At 38.6% G+C, this 16,789-nt stretch overlaps 1 protein-coding gene across 1 annotated transcript in view; it reads right to left on the bottom strand.

The window, feature by feature from the left end:
- The window catches only part of nfasca (neurofascin homolog (chicken) a), a 52,417-nt gene that overhangs the window by 12,169 nt on the left and 23,459 nt on the right, over window positions 1-16,789 (bottom strand). Inside the window, exons 17-27 of the mRNA XM_061069902.1 lie at window positions 15,348-15,449; window positions 14,568-14,765; window positions 14,206-14,276; window positions 12,115-12,337; window positions 11,801-11,916; window positions 11,412-11,622; window positions 10,879-11,001; window positions 10,322-10,495; window positions 8,761-8,787; window positions 5,531-5,800; window positions 4,751-4,873 (exon numbers count right to left, since the gene is read on the bottom strand). Of these exons, the coding sequence (XP_060925885.1) occupies window positions 4,751-4,873; window positions 5,531-5,800; window positions 8,761-8,787; window positions 10,322-10,495; window positions 10,879-11,001; window positions 11,412-11,622; window positions 11,801-11,916; window positions 12,115-12,337; window positions 14,206-14,276; window positions 14,568-14,765; window positions 15,348-15,449 (1,638 nt within the window). The remainder of the gene's footprint in view (window positions 1-4,750; window positions 4,874-5,530; window positions 5,801-8,760; window positions 8,788-10,321; window positions 10,496-10,878; window positions 11,002-11,411; window positions 11,623-11,800; window positions 11,917-12,114; window positions 12,338-14,205; window positions 14,277-14,567; window positions 14,766-15,347; window positions 15,450-16,789) is intronic.

The raw sequence follows: 16,789 nt of genomic DNA, 5'->3' as shown, positions 1-16,789 counted from the left end.
GAGACACAAGAAAGAGGCCAATCACACTCCGGGGGTGTGGCCTTCATACCACAATTATGCCTGTGTTTTCTACTGAAGATCACAGCATCACAATGTTTTGAAGGGATTTTTCTCTGAGTGATAGCAGGGTTGGTGACGTGAATTGAGACTGATAACAATGCAGTGCCCAACCTCAATCAATATGATTTATTCATCTCTGTACAGTACAGAAGCAAACACATGTTGCTATTGAAAACTTCTAGTCATTACGCCAAATGGATGAGAAGCAAAACTTTGAAGCTTAATTCAGCTGACATTCAGGATCATTCTCCTCTTTTAGGGTTCAGAGACTATATTTAGTGACTAACTCTCCACAGAAATTTCATCTAAGAAATGGAGCAAAGGAGAAGAGAAGCACAAGGAGCAGGTCTTCCTGGCAAAACCACCACTTTGGTGTTCAAACTGGGTCTTTATCATGTTTGAACCACATAGAATTGATTGATTTTGACTGCAGCAGAACTTCCTTGTGTAACATCAGGGGCTAAAGTGGCAAAGCATTGTTCGTCTCAATTAATCATACAGCGACTACAACCCGCGTCTTTCCTGCAAAAAGACATGTCGGTCATGACATGGCCAAGCTATGAGCATGACCCTGAGGTGAGAGGAGAAGGCAGCACTTGGTGGTGACATCATGCACCATGCTAGCAACCATTTAACAACACTGAAGTCAACCAACAGTTTTCATATCAATGCCATGCTATTAACTACCAGTCTTCAAACCCACCAAACAAAATGGCAATTGTTGAAATAAGCGAAGAGCCTCTTTTTCAATAATTAATAAATGAAGTACTATGAAAATGGCCATGGCTGATATTTAGTATTGTTATAGTGATTTTTATGTTTTCAGGTCAATGCAGAGAAGAGAGCAGCCCAGGGAGCTCAAAGCACTGCAACTTAAGAAAACACATGCAAATAGACACAACACAGGCAAATTCATCGTCATCAGTCTGACCACGTGTACTGCAAACAACTCAACAATATACAGAAAAAAACTACAAATACAGATGACTAAAAAATCTCCAGGATGCGACAGAAAAAAGAGACAAAATGATGGTTCAATTGTGAATAACACATGCAAAGTCCTTAAAGGTTTAGTGTTTAGGATTGAGTGGTGAAGATGTAAAGTTCAAGGGCAACTGAATGGTGATGAACAAAGGACTCAGCTTCCAGTGCCTCCAGTTTACAGCTAATTAGCCAAAAGACAAAAACTACTAATGATGTTATCACAATCGCAACCTTGATAAGCAAATAAGGGTATAACTAATTAAAATACACTAATTTGTGTATTTGTGAAAAGTTTTTAGATAGATTGATTGCCGGCTCCTCATTAATAACTACTCATTCTACTAGTTTGTTGTACGCTGATAAATCTTGATCAATACATGATACGTACAGCCCTCCCTCAAATGTGAAAGGAGGGAATTGTAGGTACACTGAACTAAGTCCTTGTCACCAGCAGTTATTGTGTGTGTGTGTGTGTGTGTATATTTGTGTGCGTGTGTGTGTGTGTGTGTGTGCGTCCTTGGTAATTGTAATAATAATAATAATAATAAACTATTGGATCATTCATGTTTTCAGGCAATTCAGTATTCTGCTTGGCTATAGAAGCTGAGGGTTAACTTAGTTGTAACACTAAAAAGTAATCAAACAATTCATTATAATAATGGCTGCAGCAAAATGCCCAATTTCTTTTATAAAATGTATTCCAAACTTTAAAAACCTTTTTCGGATGATTTCAATTAAGTTGCTGTATTTTTGCATTTTCTCATTTATTATTTATCAACATACATTTTTTCCAGAAAAATTAACTAAATAACTTGGAGAGGAGAGCTGAATTCCCTAATAGTTGCAACTCAACAGCAGTTTGTAGGGTATGTTGGTTTGCATCTTTATGTTGAGAACAATCTTTCAGTGTGTTTGAAATTTTTTTTTTATTTTGAAGTGTTATTTATTTCAATACCAAGGAAAGAAGTCTGAGGATTTATTGTCATGTGCATAAATAAACAAATTATTAGTGCAACTTTTGAAAATTCAAACTTCACTATGTTCCTCTCTCCTTGGTGCAGTCAGTTATTGTATATTCTAAACACTAAAGAAGTATAGAAAACATGCACATTGTGGCATAGTTTCCTTTGTTGTTGCTGCTCGTGTGATAAACCTTGTGAATAATAAAGAAGACTATTGTCTCTGTGTTCAAATCCATCTGTTTGTTTGAGTGCGAGGGTATTAAAATAATTGGTAAGTAAGTCAGAGATGTGGTCCTAGATTATCTTTTTGTCTTAGAACATTCTTTTATAAAATAATTATGAGAAGTTCCTTTTTTTCTAACTTGAACCCCTGCCCCACAAAATGTCTGTGCACGTTCCTACCTTCAGGTCACATCTTACATGAAAGTCCTGTGTTTGGTTTGTCTGTTCTGATGTACTAGGTGATAACAAGGTGTATTTTTAGCTTGTGTAACCCAGTGGTGGATCTCGGATTTTTCTAAATCAGATACCAATTTTATGGCCAACATTCAACATACACAACTGATACAGTAAGTTACATATTTAGGTCATTCCTTTTTCACTGTTAGCTCTATAGCTTTGAGCAAAGCAAGATATTGGTGGTTATATTTTGAAAATTACTCCTTGTCTAACCACATTGTGTACTTCAAACAAATTGTCATCTTGAGTGTTAGTATTGTTGGTAAGTGACAATATATTTTAAAGACTAATGACAGGATAGGGTGACTTTGGGTCCAGCTCCCCCCTGGCCTCACCCCTGGATCTGCCCCTGATGTAACCATTTTAACAAATATTATTAGAAATGGCAGAGCGAAAGAAGGATGGGAACAAGTGTGTATTCTAGAGTGAGATGTACTTTTTCTTGAACATATGAAGATGACTTGGAGTGAACTTGAAGGAAATTAAATGTCAATAGGTATTAACATACTCACATATTTAAATTTAGGAGGACATATTTACAAAATAATGGAGAATGAGAAATTAAGGCAAGTCTACAATATTTAGACACTTTCAAATAGCAGCTTTTCAGAGTTGATAAAAAATAAATGATGCTTTCAGTGTTTATGAATTTCTTGGATGATATTATGACCAAATGCTAACATAGCAATTAAAAGCACAAATAATATGGGGGGTTATGTTCCCCCATTATTAATGGTTAAAAAGTGGCTGCAATTTTTGCCTGGAAGGGCAATGGTTACACAAGTCTACAGTCAGGAAGAAAGAGGAAGAATGAAGGGGTTAAGATGGGAAGTGGTGGTGGTGGGGAGGGTGATGGCACTCTTTTCTGAGTCAAAGCTATTAGATTTGACTTTGAAGAACCCGTATCCCCCCCCGCACCCTTTCTCTTTCTATGAACATTCAGACATCATTAAGAATTTCAGCCACTGCCCAAGTACATGAATAACACATCCTTCATTCTTTCGGTCCTTAATGATAGCTCATCGAGTGTTGAATTGGGAGAAATGGCCAGAGACTCTAAAGACAGTGGCTTGTTCAATCTCAACCAGTAAAGAAGGGAGAATGTGTTTAAAATAAGCTGACTTCAAAATAAACACCCAATCCAAAAGAAGAGAAAGTGATTATAGAAGCATGAAGATGTTACTCAAACAATTCAGCAATAGCAATCCCAACAGCCCACTGACAGTGCTGTTTAAACTAGAGCCATTCAAAGCCAGGCAGCATGTTGAAAGGAAACTATTGTGATGGTGGACTGCACAGGAGGTAGAGAAATTATGATGATTAACAAAATTTCTAACATCAAGAAGTGACAGAAAGAGTGCAAGAAAGACACAGATACACAGACTCCAGTATATTTCACATTTAAGCTCAAACTGAGAAGTGAATCATTAACTACCAATGTCACATCCTCAAGTGAAAAGCTGATAAAAAACAACAGGCCAATGTGACAGCAGTTACTGCTACAGTTAAAGGTTTTGTTTTGTGAGAGATCTTCTGTTATGATAGAAGAGCTGTAAAAGCCTATTTAATATAATTTTTTTTTTTGTCCTTCTCTTTATTTTCGCATTCCTTTCTTGCATTCTGTTTTTCCTACTCTTGCTCTGTTGCTTTGTGAGTATATTAGATTGTATGTACTTTTCTGTAAAGGGACCTCTGATCATGTCAATCATGATCAAATGCTGGTAAAAGCACTGAATATGATCAGAGATGCAGGAAAAAGGAAATCTAATGTGAACTTCATAAATAAAGATGGGCCGAGCAGTATTCAACCAGTGATGTTTAAGAGAATGTTCTAGAGTCTCCTGTGAAACACACTAAACAAATCTTTAGATTGGAAGTGACAACATAAAATATAAGCTTTTACAAGCATTTTAATCCTTTTAGTTTTTTGAATTTGTGGATAAAATGTTTGCAAATAATTGTCAATTCACTCAAACTATAGAAGATGGAAACTACAATTGGTCAAATAAAATTTAATTCAATTATTTGTCATTTCAATAATTGTCTATAAAAAATTTTGATGAGTGCAACTTTTAAATTAAAGCGGGTTTTAATTTAATAAATGACAGATAATTTTTGAAATTTTGCCTGCTTGCTGAAAAAAAACGTCTGTTTGCTCCTACTCTTTGTACTTAGCAAAATATTGTATATCCACTGATATCTCACTACTATAGTTTTGGTTTACTCATTAATAAGTTCAGCGCTAGATGTTGATAACTCAAGGTGGGCTTGGTCTGGTCTCTTACTGTCCAGTGTGAACTCTAGCACAAACTCGCTGCTGCCGGCCGGGAAGTTGTGTCTCCAGCTGACGTTAGCGTAGTTACTGTTAGGCTCCACCGTCAGATCCAAGATCTGCCACTCAGGGGCCACTACACAAGGGGTGGCGGGGGGGGGGGGGGGTTAAAGGTCACAAGCAGGGGGTAAAGAGGGCACAGTTACAACAGCGTCACACAGAGCTCCAATTAGAACTATGTATGGTACTATCACTAAGGGAATAGTTGTCCAGGTTAGGACTGATGCTGAACATGGTCCTCTCAAACCCAAAGTAGAAATGTTCATGGACAGAAAATTCACCCACAGTCAAGTTCCAGAGGATTTTTCAATTCATGAAAGGTGTAATTGCAATATTTACTTTAGGTTTTGAGTGAGTTCCAAAGCTAATTAAACTAGAAAAAACTAGAATAAAATGGCGAACTGAACTTGAAATATGTAGCTCTTCAATTACAAAGTGTAAAGGGTATACTATCCAAAAACGTTACAATCATCCATTTAATGCAAAATACATTTGGGATTCTCAGTCCCAGACTCAGAGGATAGTTGCTGGCTACATCCCAATATTCTGAAGTAATTCCCCACTGTTTGTGCAGTAGGTACAGCACAGCTTATCGGAATGCAGCCCTGATTTCCTGATTTCGTCAGTTGGGAGAAGGCAATTGTCTTATGATATTCATAAATTAAATTGCCATTCAAGATCAACTTAAATACAACAAAGACGGTTAAAACCACAATGGGGCAACAGCATGTACCCAACACATTCTGATCGGTACGCCTGGTGGTGACTAGCACAGGAGGTGTGATGGTGGTTGTTGCCTCAGTTGCAGTGGTGGTGGTAGTAGGAGTTGTTGTAGTAGACGTAGTAGTAGAAGGAGAAGTTGTAGCTTTAGGAGTGGTAGTAGTTGAGGTGCTAATGGCTGTAGGAGCCATGGTTGTAGGAGCCATGGTAGTAGAAGGAATAGATGCGAGAGGAGGAGGAGTGGGAGTGAAAGTTGAAGCGACAGAGGCGTCTGTAAGGTTGACTACAAGGGAGGAGGTGGGAGAGAGCAGAGGGTTAAACAAGCCATAGGATCATCAAACAGGCAGACACACACTGACACACACACACTGACTCACGCACTGACACACATAGGAGAAAGTCAATGAAGCGCAGAGATGAAACACAGTTCCACGATTTCCCCAGGGGCTGCACTTAATCATCCTGCCCATCACATTTCACACAACATACGTCACACACACTGGAATCATCATCAGTCAAGAACTGATTTCAGTTTTCACTTGGTGTCTTTCACTTCATCTCTATTGAGATAACCCAAATATTGCATACGACACACAGACACTTAGAGGCCACTGCCACCAAGAGGACAATTGATAATATTACACATCTGTCATTTACTCTTTGAAGATGATGCAAATGATTAAAGCATTAAGAATACAAATATATTGTAGAGCTCATATCCCCTTAATATTCCAAAAGATCTCCTTGATCCCTAAATACAGAAGTAGAACAGGAGGTAGAGCCTTAAGCTCCCAGGCTTAGGACTATACTTTTTTTCTTGTCATTGCATTTAAGTGGCACTCAAAAAAGTACCATTCTCTACTACTCATCATGTAACAATAGGCTATTGATGAGCCACAGAAAAATGACGTAAATTATGAAAGAATATCCCCCGGTGGCATCATTTGGTGTTACCTCTTTGATGATGATGCCATTTGCAGTGAGTGCCCTTCAGACTTGAAGTGCAATACAATGTTGTTTGTAGTAACTGACTTAAGAGACACGATGGCCAACCTCAGGCTCGTAAACAGCACATCATTTTCCAATGATTTCCACTTGAAAAGTTGTTCACTTTTACAGTACCTTGAAGCTGAGGTCTTTTTCAGCCAGTGAAGAATCCCGCTACTGACGCAGCAACCCAAAAATCTCCCTCATACAACATGCTTGTATCATCATGCTGGATGCCAAACATGCCCTTAAGTCACCTTGCTAGGGATGAAGTGTTCCGGGATAATGGAAATATCAGCCGCCCCAGGTTTCATGACACCTTACCTGTTATTCCCAGTGTGTATAACTGACTGAGTGAACAAGCGATGGATAAAGATGCCAGAGTGATATGAGTGTTGAAAAAGCTCTGAAGCAAGACAATCAAGCTATTGAGTGAGCAAACAAACCAACTGCCGATGGAATTTTGTTTGTCTGTCCTCCATGGCACACTCACCAGGTCGCATGATTCATCAAAATGTTTCCAAAGTCTTTACATTCTAGTGTGAGGAAAGGAATTTCCTTTCCACCCCACACCAATGCACACACGCACGCAAAAACACACGCCCAAAACAGCAGCATTTTTATGACATTGTATCCAATGACAGTGAGTGAAAAAAAAACATTTAAACATGTAGATGTTTAAATAAGTATATATTGTATATAAATATGTTGCAACACAAGACTAACTTGTGTCGCATAGCAGACAGGAGGAGTGATGCTGTGAGATAGAATTGTAAAAGTGCACCGTCACGGACTGGCTCAGAAATCAAAGGTTGAAAGTTAAGAAAAGAGCAAAGGAAGATTGTGCAGCATCTCTCAGGGTGAACTATGAAGCCCACTTAGTGGATAATGATACAAAACAATTTGAGGGTGTGAAGTATGCAATATACCCAGTGTGTTATACAGTTGCATACTGTAATTGAGCTCAATCAATGTATATCCCGTTCATTAGAAAGGATTTAGAGAGTAACCTACAGCATTTAAAACCAATGATGACCTGAGCATGGTCAGTGGGCTTATTCAGTCTCTGACAGCACATGTAAGCAGACAAACAGCAGTTTAACATAAAGAGGAGAGATGAGGAGAAGCGGATGAGAAAAGAAAGAACAACAGTAGTTCAGTCCAAGATTAAAAACTCAGTCTGGTCTGTTCTAAGTTGGAGCTTTGACCTGTTCTCAATTTAATATAATAATAATAAATATGATGATTTCGTGTCTTTAAGAGTCAATTGACGGAATAATGAACACATAATTACAGGTTGGGTCACTTCTGATAAGTGATTATTAGTATGTTTAATGTTTTCATTTAAGTTTAAACTCATCCAGATAGGAAGTAATCTACAAATAAATCACAAACTTAAAAAATGACTGCAGAGTTTGATCAGCTGGATCTGTTGACAAGTAGCTGACATACTAATACTATAGTATTGCAGTATAACTCCTGACATTGAATGACTAAGCCCAATCATATCTCAAAGAGTTCAGAGATCCTTATTGTCCAAGTAGATCACTTCATTTCCTAAATACAGGTTCACTTTTGGTTCTTAGAGTTTCTTAAGAGTAGAATGGGAGGTAGAGCCTTTAACTACCAGGCTCCTCCCTTGTGGAAACAGCTTTTAGATTGGGTTTGGGAGGCAGACACCAACTTTTAGGTTAACTTTCCTCCTTGATAAAGCCGAAAGTTATTCCTGGGGAGCAGGTGACCCCTGAACCAACCCGCAGTTATGCTACTGATTGTTGTGATGTTTTCTTCTCTTACAGTGTGAGATCATTAATAACTTGCTTGTCATTATTGTGGTATTAATAATTGCTCTGCCACTCAATATAGTGTTTACAGGGATGGTAGATTCAAGCTTTAATCGTCCCCAGATTGACACTGGAGATTTAATAAACCTAACTTCTAAATGTGCTCCAGAATGTTTACATAAACAGGTCTCATTGGTCAGACTCTATATATTAAAATGGTGTCTGTGTTAAGTTTCATTTGACTAAGAGTTGAAAGGTGAAAAATGTAAACCCAAAGTGATCGACACAAATTCAGCAGCTCTACTGGTGTGAGCGGCAGGGGCTAGATCTAAACGACACAATAGGGGCGTGAAGGTGGACTGCACTGCTGCTGAGTGTTTTAGATGGATAGAAAGACAGAGATTGATGGTGTGTGTTTTGAGGGGGGGGGGTTGCGACAAGCAAACAGGCTGTGGTTCTCATTCCCCATTACCTAGACCTGTAGTATCAGTAAAATTATCTGCCAACAACAAGAACAAAGAGAGAGAGAGAGAGAGAGAGAGAGAGAGAGAGAGAGAGAGAGAGAGAGAGAGAGAGAGAGAGAGAGAGAGAGAGAGAGAGAGAGAGAGAGTCAACAAGAATGACTGGAAGTTCAATTCAACAGATTCTCTTGCTTTCCACTATCTAACAGTTTTCTTCAGTTTGTGTTGAATGTTTTTATATGTACTACCCTATGCCATTTAAAAACTGTTTCTTATGAAGTCTGCCCAGAATTACAGGGGACATAGTTTTTTTTCAAAAGAATCAAGTCGAAAGAACCATCAGGTCCTATTTATTTCAGATCTACTGGAGTTGACTAGAGGTTAATTCGAATATCTCAGAGGTTGATATCTTTAAACCTTGAAGAATAAAATCAAAACTATGTGGGTGGGCAGATACCACTTGAGACACCAGAGGGTCACTGGCTGATTTTAATCAGTGTGTGTGTGTGTGTGTGTGTGTGTGTGTGTGTGTGTGTGTGTGTGTGTGTGTGTGTGTGTGTGTGAGAGAGAGAGAACGGGCTGGAGAGAGAAAGATTGTGAAACACCAGCTCCTTCTCCTCTTCTCCATTTAATGTCATACAGAAAGAGACCTGTGTTTGCTTAAGGGCTACAGCCCTTCTCACTTTCTGTTTATTTCTCCCTCTCTCAAACACAGACACACACTCACACATACATACGGCCTCCAGTGATTTACAAAACAAGACTCACAATGTATGCACACTTTCTAACCAACCAAGTTCCGATGTAGGTAAATGGTTAGAGTTTGTCTTTTACAAAGTCACATGAGAAGCTGAAGATCAGTTTCCTGTTCTTTAGAATGCTGAATACACTATGAGTAAGGAAAACTCATCATAAACTCTATCAAACTTTTGAAATTTTAAAATTCCTGGATTAAATATTTTAAGCAAATTCCAAGTCTTTACCTTACCTCTACACCATCTGTAACATTCTACCCAAAATCCAGTGGTTTACACTGCCGATAGAAATCTTAAAAAATGCCACATAAATATATAATTTGATTAAAAAAAAAAACAGTTTGTCAAAAAAAAAGGGGGATCCTGCACAGTAAGAAAAATATATGATATATATATTTTGCCTCATCATTTAAAAATCAAAATGTAAAACAAATGAAACATAATAGAGTGATGTGAAAGAATCCATCTTTAAATGATAAATGTATTTAAAAATAATGTAGTATATATATATATATGTAGTTATTGCTGCTGTAAACTATCTTGCATTTTGTTTTACTTCTGACTAGCCTCAATAATATAAACAGCACCACTAACATCCTCCAAAATTACCATGCAGTAGAGTCAACACTCCTCTGTAACAATTTTAATTAAGCTTGAACATTATTAATTTCTTTAAATGCAAAATTGCTGCATGAGATATCATGTTAGTTTTAGTCAGGTGTGCCTCATAATCGAATTACTTAAACCTCTGCAGCTTACAGGGATTTTGCAAGCGTATATATGTATGAAATTTTATGGAAACACTCATTGGACTCACCCTCATTGGTGAAGTGTGGGGACTCCTCAGCGAAGACCTCTCCTGCTCCCACCTGTGTGAGCGCTGACAGTAAGAACTTATAGCGGGTAGATCGATCTGGCAGGCGGAGGGTGAAGTCTGTCATATTTGGAAGAAAAGTCTCCAGCTGTTGTCGACCCACCCTGGAGCCATTGACTAAACACACACACACACACACACACACACACACACACACACACACACACACACACAAACGCAATAAGTAAGCTTCCAGTTGTTACCCATACTTTCTGTGAGATCTTTTGGATCCTTTCCCGTTCATCCACCTCACTACTACATACTGAAGTTGTGTATGATGTAATAATAATAATGTAAGAAGCTTCAGCTTTGTTTTCACTTCCAAATTAGCAGTCAATATAAAAGACTAATACTGGTTTAATGAAGATCTGTTTCACCAATTTCCCTGAGATATATTAGGAATATGACAAATTCCCAAACCTAAGAAAAACTAATATTTAGAGTTCTTACATCAATTCCTCGCCACCATCAGTACTTGTTTGAACATTGGAGCAACCAACCTGTTTGATATTTGAGCTGATATCCAGTAAGAATGCCGTTTGGCTCCAAAGGTTTATCCCATTCCAAGTAGATAGTGTCAAAACTCCTCCTGTTGATCCTGAAGAACCTTGGAGCATCGGGGACTGTATATGCATACATGTAAACATTTGTAAAGAGAAGAAACAACTGACACTAGTGGCACTTTTACTGGCATTAATACTCACACGCTCTCTAGGTAAATAGACAATCAATTGGGTCAAAATATATCTCAAAATGTAAAGTCCTGTAGATGGTCCTGCTGCTATTACATTAACGTACTAAAGACATACCAAGCGTTTGTGTGATTGGCACTGCCATACTGACTTTTAATGGTTTATGTAATTCCACTCGAGGTTTAATGGAAGGAACAGGAATTTCGTGGCTAAAGTAACAAAGGCGTAAAAATATGGCAAAAGGCAGGATATCTACATACTGGATTCAAAATGTCCCTTAAGAAACCTATAGATATGTGATTTGTGATGTAATACACTGATTGAACAGCTGCCATCCTTACCTCCCTCCTTGGTGGAGAACTCCACAGTGTTGCTGGGAGGGCCCTCGAAGCGGCTGTTGGCCACAACTATAAACATCTTGTATTTAGAGTAGGGCACCAGGTCAGTTAGGATGCCAGATGGCTCGGACGTGGTGCTGTAGATCCCTTTGGTCTTATTCTTCTTACTGACCATCAAATGTGGGACAATACTGGACTCACGCCAGTAATACAGCTGGGAGAAGGAAGAAGAAGAAAGGGGTTAACAGGTAAAAGGTACAGAGGGGGTGAGGAGATTAAAACAAAAGAAACTTTAAGAAATAATGAAGGGAACAACAGAAGAAAATACCATGCAAAATTTTCTAGACAAACTCTGCAGTGCGTTTTATTACAAAAAATGCAGCTCTTCTCACCTTGTACTCTTTGAACTCTCCCTGGACAGAGTTTGGGTCCACAGACTTCCAGTGGATGTTTGCTTTGGTGCTGTCGACCTTTGATACCCTAAAGTCAGTGGGAGCATCTGTGGGCTCTGAACACAAAAAAATAAGAATGTTTCACAGAATCTGTTAAAAGTCAGACAGTTCTGTTTGTGCTGAGGTGTTTCTGCTGCACTTATAAAGTCTTAAAAATCAACCCGCTTCATTAAAAGCTATTTGTATAAATCAATAAATCAATGATGGTGTTGTCTGTCTTTCAAAAATATTATATCTTGTGTATATCTACTTACTGTCCTCTCCAGAGTATCCAATGACCACATTAGACTCAGGTCCTGGGCCAAAATCATTTCTGGCCCGGACTTTGATCTCATAAGGCACATAGGTTTCTGTGTTGTGGACGATATGTTTGGACCCCTCTGTGGTCACATTACTCCACTCTTCCCCCACATCCCTCCGTCTCCACCACACGTTGTATTGTAGATTTGGACCATTTCTCTCCAGATCAAGCAGTGGCTGAAGGAAAGACAAATCTGAATGTGACTACAAACTGATTGAAGAGCAGATGCTGATGTGATACTTCTACAAATAAAAGGTATTTAAATATATAATTATGGAATAAAATTATAAAATTAGTCTGACACAGAGAGATTGACTTTTTATGGCAACAATAAAAGTGTGAAGCTCCTTAAAGTTTCCGTTTTATACAGTTTATTAGTACTAATACTTTCCTGCAGTGTGAATCTGCAAGTTTACCCGGAAGGGAAATTTTGTTGATCTTACAAATTGATTTTTTTTGAGCCATAAACAGTACATAGAGATAGACGACATAACACGTTCCAAAAGTTAAGCCCAAACATCTTGATTGCCCCTTGATGCTCGCAGTATAGGTCATAATCGCAGCCCCCTCCATGTTATTGTATGGGAAAACGGACCAAACTAAGTAATCAAAGTCAAACATATTTTTCCAAAGTAAGTTTCTGTGATTACACCTTGATGCCCTTTCAAGTGTTCAAGTTTTATTTTTAATTAATATTTATGTACATTATTGATGCTATTTAAATGCTATACTGCTGAGATTGTGATTGTGATTAGTCAAGCACATGTATTGGCATTTATAACACATTTATTTACAGTCAATCATCTTTTATAAATTTCATATCGGGCCATAAATAAGTGTATGAATATGAAGTTTTACTTTTGTTTGCGTGAGTTTTCTCCTGGTTCTTCAGCTTCCACCCACAGTCTAAAGACATGCAGATTAGGTTAAATGTTCTTAAAGACTCTAAATTGCCCATTGGCAAATGGTCTGTATTTTTATAGCGCTTTTTTTAGTCTTGATGACCACTCTACTGATTTATAAGCACTTTTCTACAATTTGCGGTTCAGTACCTTGCTAAGGACAGCATGCGGAATGAGGAAGACTGGGATTGAACCGCCAAACTTCTGGTTAGAGGACGAACACTCTGAACGTGGCTGGTCCACTGTATTTTATGCAGCGTATGCTTAATATGCAATTAATGTCTATAAATGTCTGAACAACCTTGTGCTATCAAAAAAATGAAAACAGAACCAGTCAGCCTTCATAAAGGAAGACATCGTGGCCTTTTATTATCATTCAGATAAATCCTAAAAAAATGTTCCTCTCGGTAGAGGAGTTTGGATCCTTTTCAACTGAACATGCCAGAAAAGGGACAGCTTGGTGTTGTCTGTTGAGTGAGTGCCAGTCCATCCAGCCATTATCTATACTGCCTATACTTTGAGGGTCACAGGAGGAACTTGAGCCAATCCCAGCTGACATTGGGTCAGAACTGGGGTGCATCCTGGACAGGTCTCCAGTGTTTCAAAAGGCCACCATCACAGACAAACAAGCATTCACACTCACATTCGCACCTTAAGTCAATTTAGAGCTACCAAAACCCCAATCTGCATGTCTTTGGACTGTTGGAGGAAGCCAGAGTACCTGGAGAAAACACACATAAATACTCCACACGACCAAACCAGGCTTCGAACCAGGAACCATGCTGCCTTGAGGCAACAATAGTAAACATTTTACCACCATGCTAAGTGCCAGTCATTAGGGACAAGTATAAGTAAAAACAAGGTAAGAAGTAGGCAGCCTGTAAAATTACAGTCCCAGAGCTTTAGGCAGCATACGAAAACTACTTCGGCTGGACAGATTCAGCTTTACTTTTAAAGTAGTGTCTTCCTTAACAACAACCGAGTTTAAAAAAAAATACCACGTCGCATGTGTTTTATTGATTCTTGTTTCCAGCTGGTCTCCAGAAGCTACACTTTTCTGTTTTGTATTTCTATTTACAGTCAGCAGGCGGTGAGTTGAATACACTCACAGGATGTAATTTCTTGCATTGTACATGACTTACCTCCCAAGTGATCTCCATGTTGTCCTTCTTGGAGCCCCATCCTCTAAGACCTCTGGTAATTACATCTGGAGCTTGTTTTAACATAAAAAAATTCATCATCTTAATCAGCTTCAACAAAAGATGCAGATTTATGACCTTGGGCTTTCCGGATTGTGTTTGCAAGAATCTGTTGTCTATCCTATCTCAAAGAAGAAGCTGGTGTTTTATCATTATTATTGACGGATTTTTTAAAATAGGAATAAAAGCTCTTGATGAACAAGATCATGATTGTCCTTGATGAGGAGGCAGGCAAGATATATTTAGCCAGCAAAAGTGTCTGTAAAGACAAATATGATTGAAGATGAGTTTGTCGTGCTTCTCACCTGCTCCACTGGTCTTGTATCTTGGTGAGGGACGGCTGGGCTGACTCTGGCCAACTGAATTAATGGCAACGACCCTGAATTGGTAGTTGACAAATGGGGCAAGCTGCAGGATGACAGAGTTGAGGTCTCCAGGGTAAGTGGACAGGTTTTGCCACCTGCCTGGCTCCCAGCGGTCCTCCTCAAACTGGACCAAGAACTCTGCAGAGACACACACGTGTCATGAGAAAAGGCAGAACACTCACCATTTAAACACTTGAAATTTGGGACTATGAGGTTATGATGGGGTTCACAATGTTGTCTGGGATCTTAAAGTCCCCTCATGCACCAGTTGGGGACCACCTGCAATTTTGGCTTTATGCATTCCTGTATCGTGTCATTTCATCCCCTCTACTCTGAAATTTGTTAAAACACCATAACGAATTAATGAGATGCATTATACAGATTATATTTAATACTTTATTAGTAATAGACCTCATCTGTCAGATGGATTATAATTATGGTCTGTTAAAATGTATCCAATTTGCTTTGAAATGAGAATTTTTATTTCATCCTTTCTTTCAGAAACTAACTTACAAACCTGTCTTTTACTTGGTGTGCCTACAGGATACACTGTACTTCCATGTGAGGGCACTGTGAGATAAGCTGCACTATTTACATTCATAGACTTTAAGAGTATGCTTGTGAAAAGAGACCATTAAAGGCCATTTTTACCCTTCAAATGATGTCCAGGAGAGCCCAGAAAGTACAAGAAGAGAGTGTGAAGAGTGTCTGTACAAAAACCTGTGATGGGACTCCTGTGATCATTTCCAGGGATCCAGGTGAGACGAACACTGCGGGCTGCTGGGTCAGACAGATCTAGATCCATGGGAGGGTCTGGGCGGTCTGCAGAGAAACAGGGAATGATCAGTCTCAGACATGTCTAACACATAGATGCTGCAATACTGCAAAACACATCACTCATACTGTACAGTGTCATATATTTCATGGCCAGTCCTTGAATATTGAGTTAAAATACACTTATTATTAGAATATTATAGGTTATTATTAGGGCTGTCAAAATTAAGGCGTTAACGTGGATCGATTAATTTATTTAACGCATGCGCAGAATGACCCGCTACAAGTACCCATACCTGCCTCACTCATTCGCTCAGAGCACGGACACAGTGGGATCATAAAGCATTCACCTTAAGCAGCTGGTCAGTGACTTTGTAGGAAAACAGTGAAACGCACTGCTCACAGCTGCTCAGTGATCAGCTCATTCTGTGTCCTCCTCCACTCTGCTCTCACTTGAACTAATAGACACTCATCACTAGTTATCAGGACCCGATGAGCAAATTAAGTAACTCAGTGCTTGTTTGATTTGCTCAAGAGTTTATGAGGCTGCATTTAAACATCATGAAAATGACTCGTCACGCAACATGTGCTCAGTACAACATGAGACCTGACACTCACAGTCAGGTCTCAGTGTTAAAGTGACCGGAGCGACCCACAGACATCATCGATTCATAACCAACCCACGTTTGTCACCTAAATCCTCCCAATAAAAAATGAACTATGAACTGCATGAACTGAACTTGGAACGCGTTCTTCTTAAGTGCGAACTGGCTCAACACTGCTTCTACAGATGGGCTCAGATTCAGATTTTACAATCAAGTTTAATTGTGTAAAGGTTTGGTTGGCTGTTGAAAAAAAGAAAAGAAAAAAATTGTATTCAACCTTCCCATATTAGTTTTTTTTCAAAAGAACAAAAAAGAACAAAGTCTAAGATGCCCACAGCTACCCTCTGATTAATCTGATTACATTATTCGTTTGACAGCCCTAGTTATTTTATAACAAATGCCCAATTGCCTCAAAAACTAGAAATATATTGAGAACAATTCAGGAAATCACGCTTATATACAACAATGAAATTAAGACAAATATGAAAGTCTACACTACTAATAGCATCAACAGCAAACATTTTCAGACTTAATATGAGAGTTAATTATTTGACAGGATGGATTGTGGTGCATGCATTAAAAATCCATTCTGCATCAAAATAATTCCTCTCATCAAACACAAATTGGGAAAGAATATTAATTGGCACAAAAGGAAATAATATCCATTAAAACGCCCATTAAAAGTGTTTTAATATAATCATTAAAATGTAACAAAGGCACAAGTTAAGACAAGGTTAGAGAAAAGTCAGACCCTAAGAACATAAAACAGCATAAAAACAGCAA

Source organism: Limanda limanda, chromosome 4 (assembly GCF_963576545.1).
Source record: "Limanda limanda chromosome 4, fLimLim1.1, whole genome shotgun sequence".
Taxonomy (NCBI): Eukaryota; Metazoa; Chordata; class Actinopteri; order Pleuronectiformes; family Pleuronectidae; genus Limanda; species Limanda limanda.
This window is presented reverse-complemented; position numbering and strand designations above follow the sequence as displayed.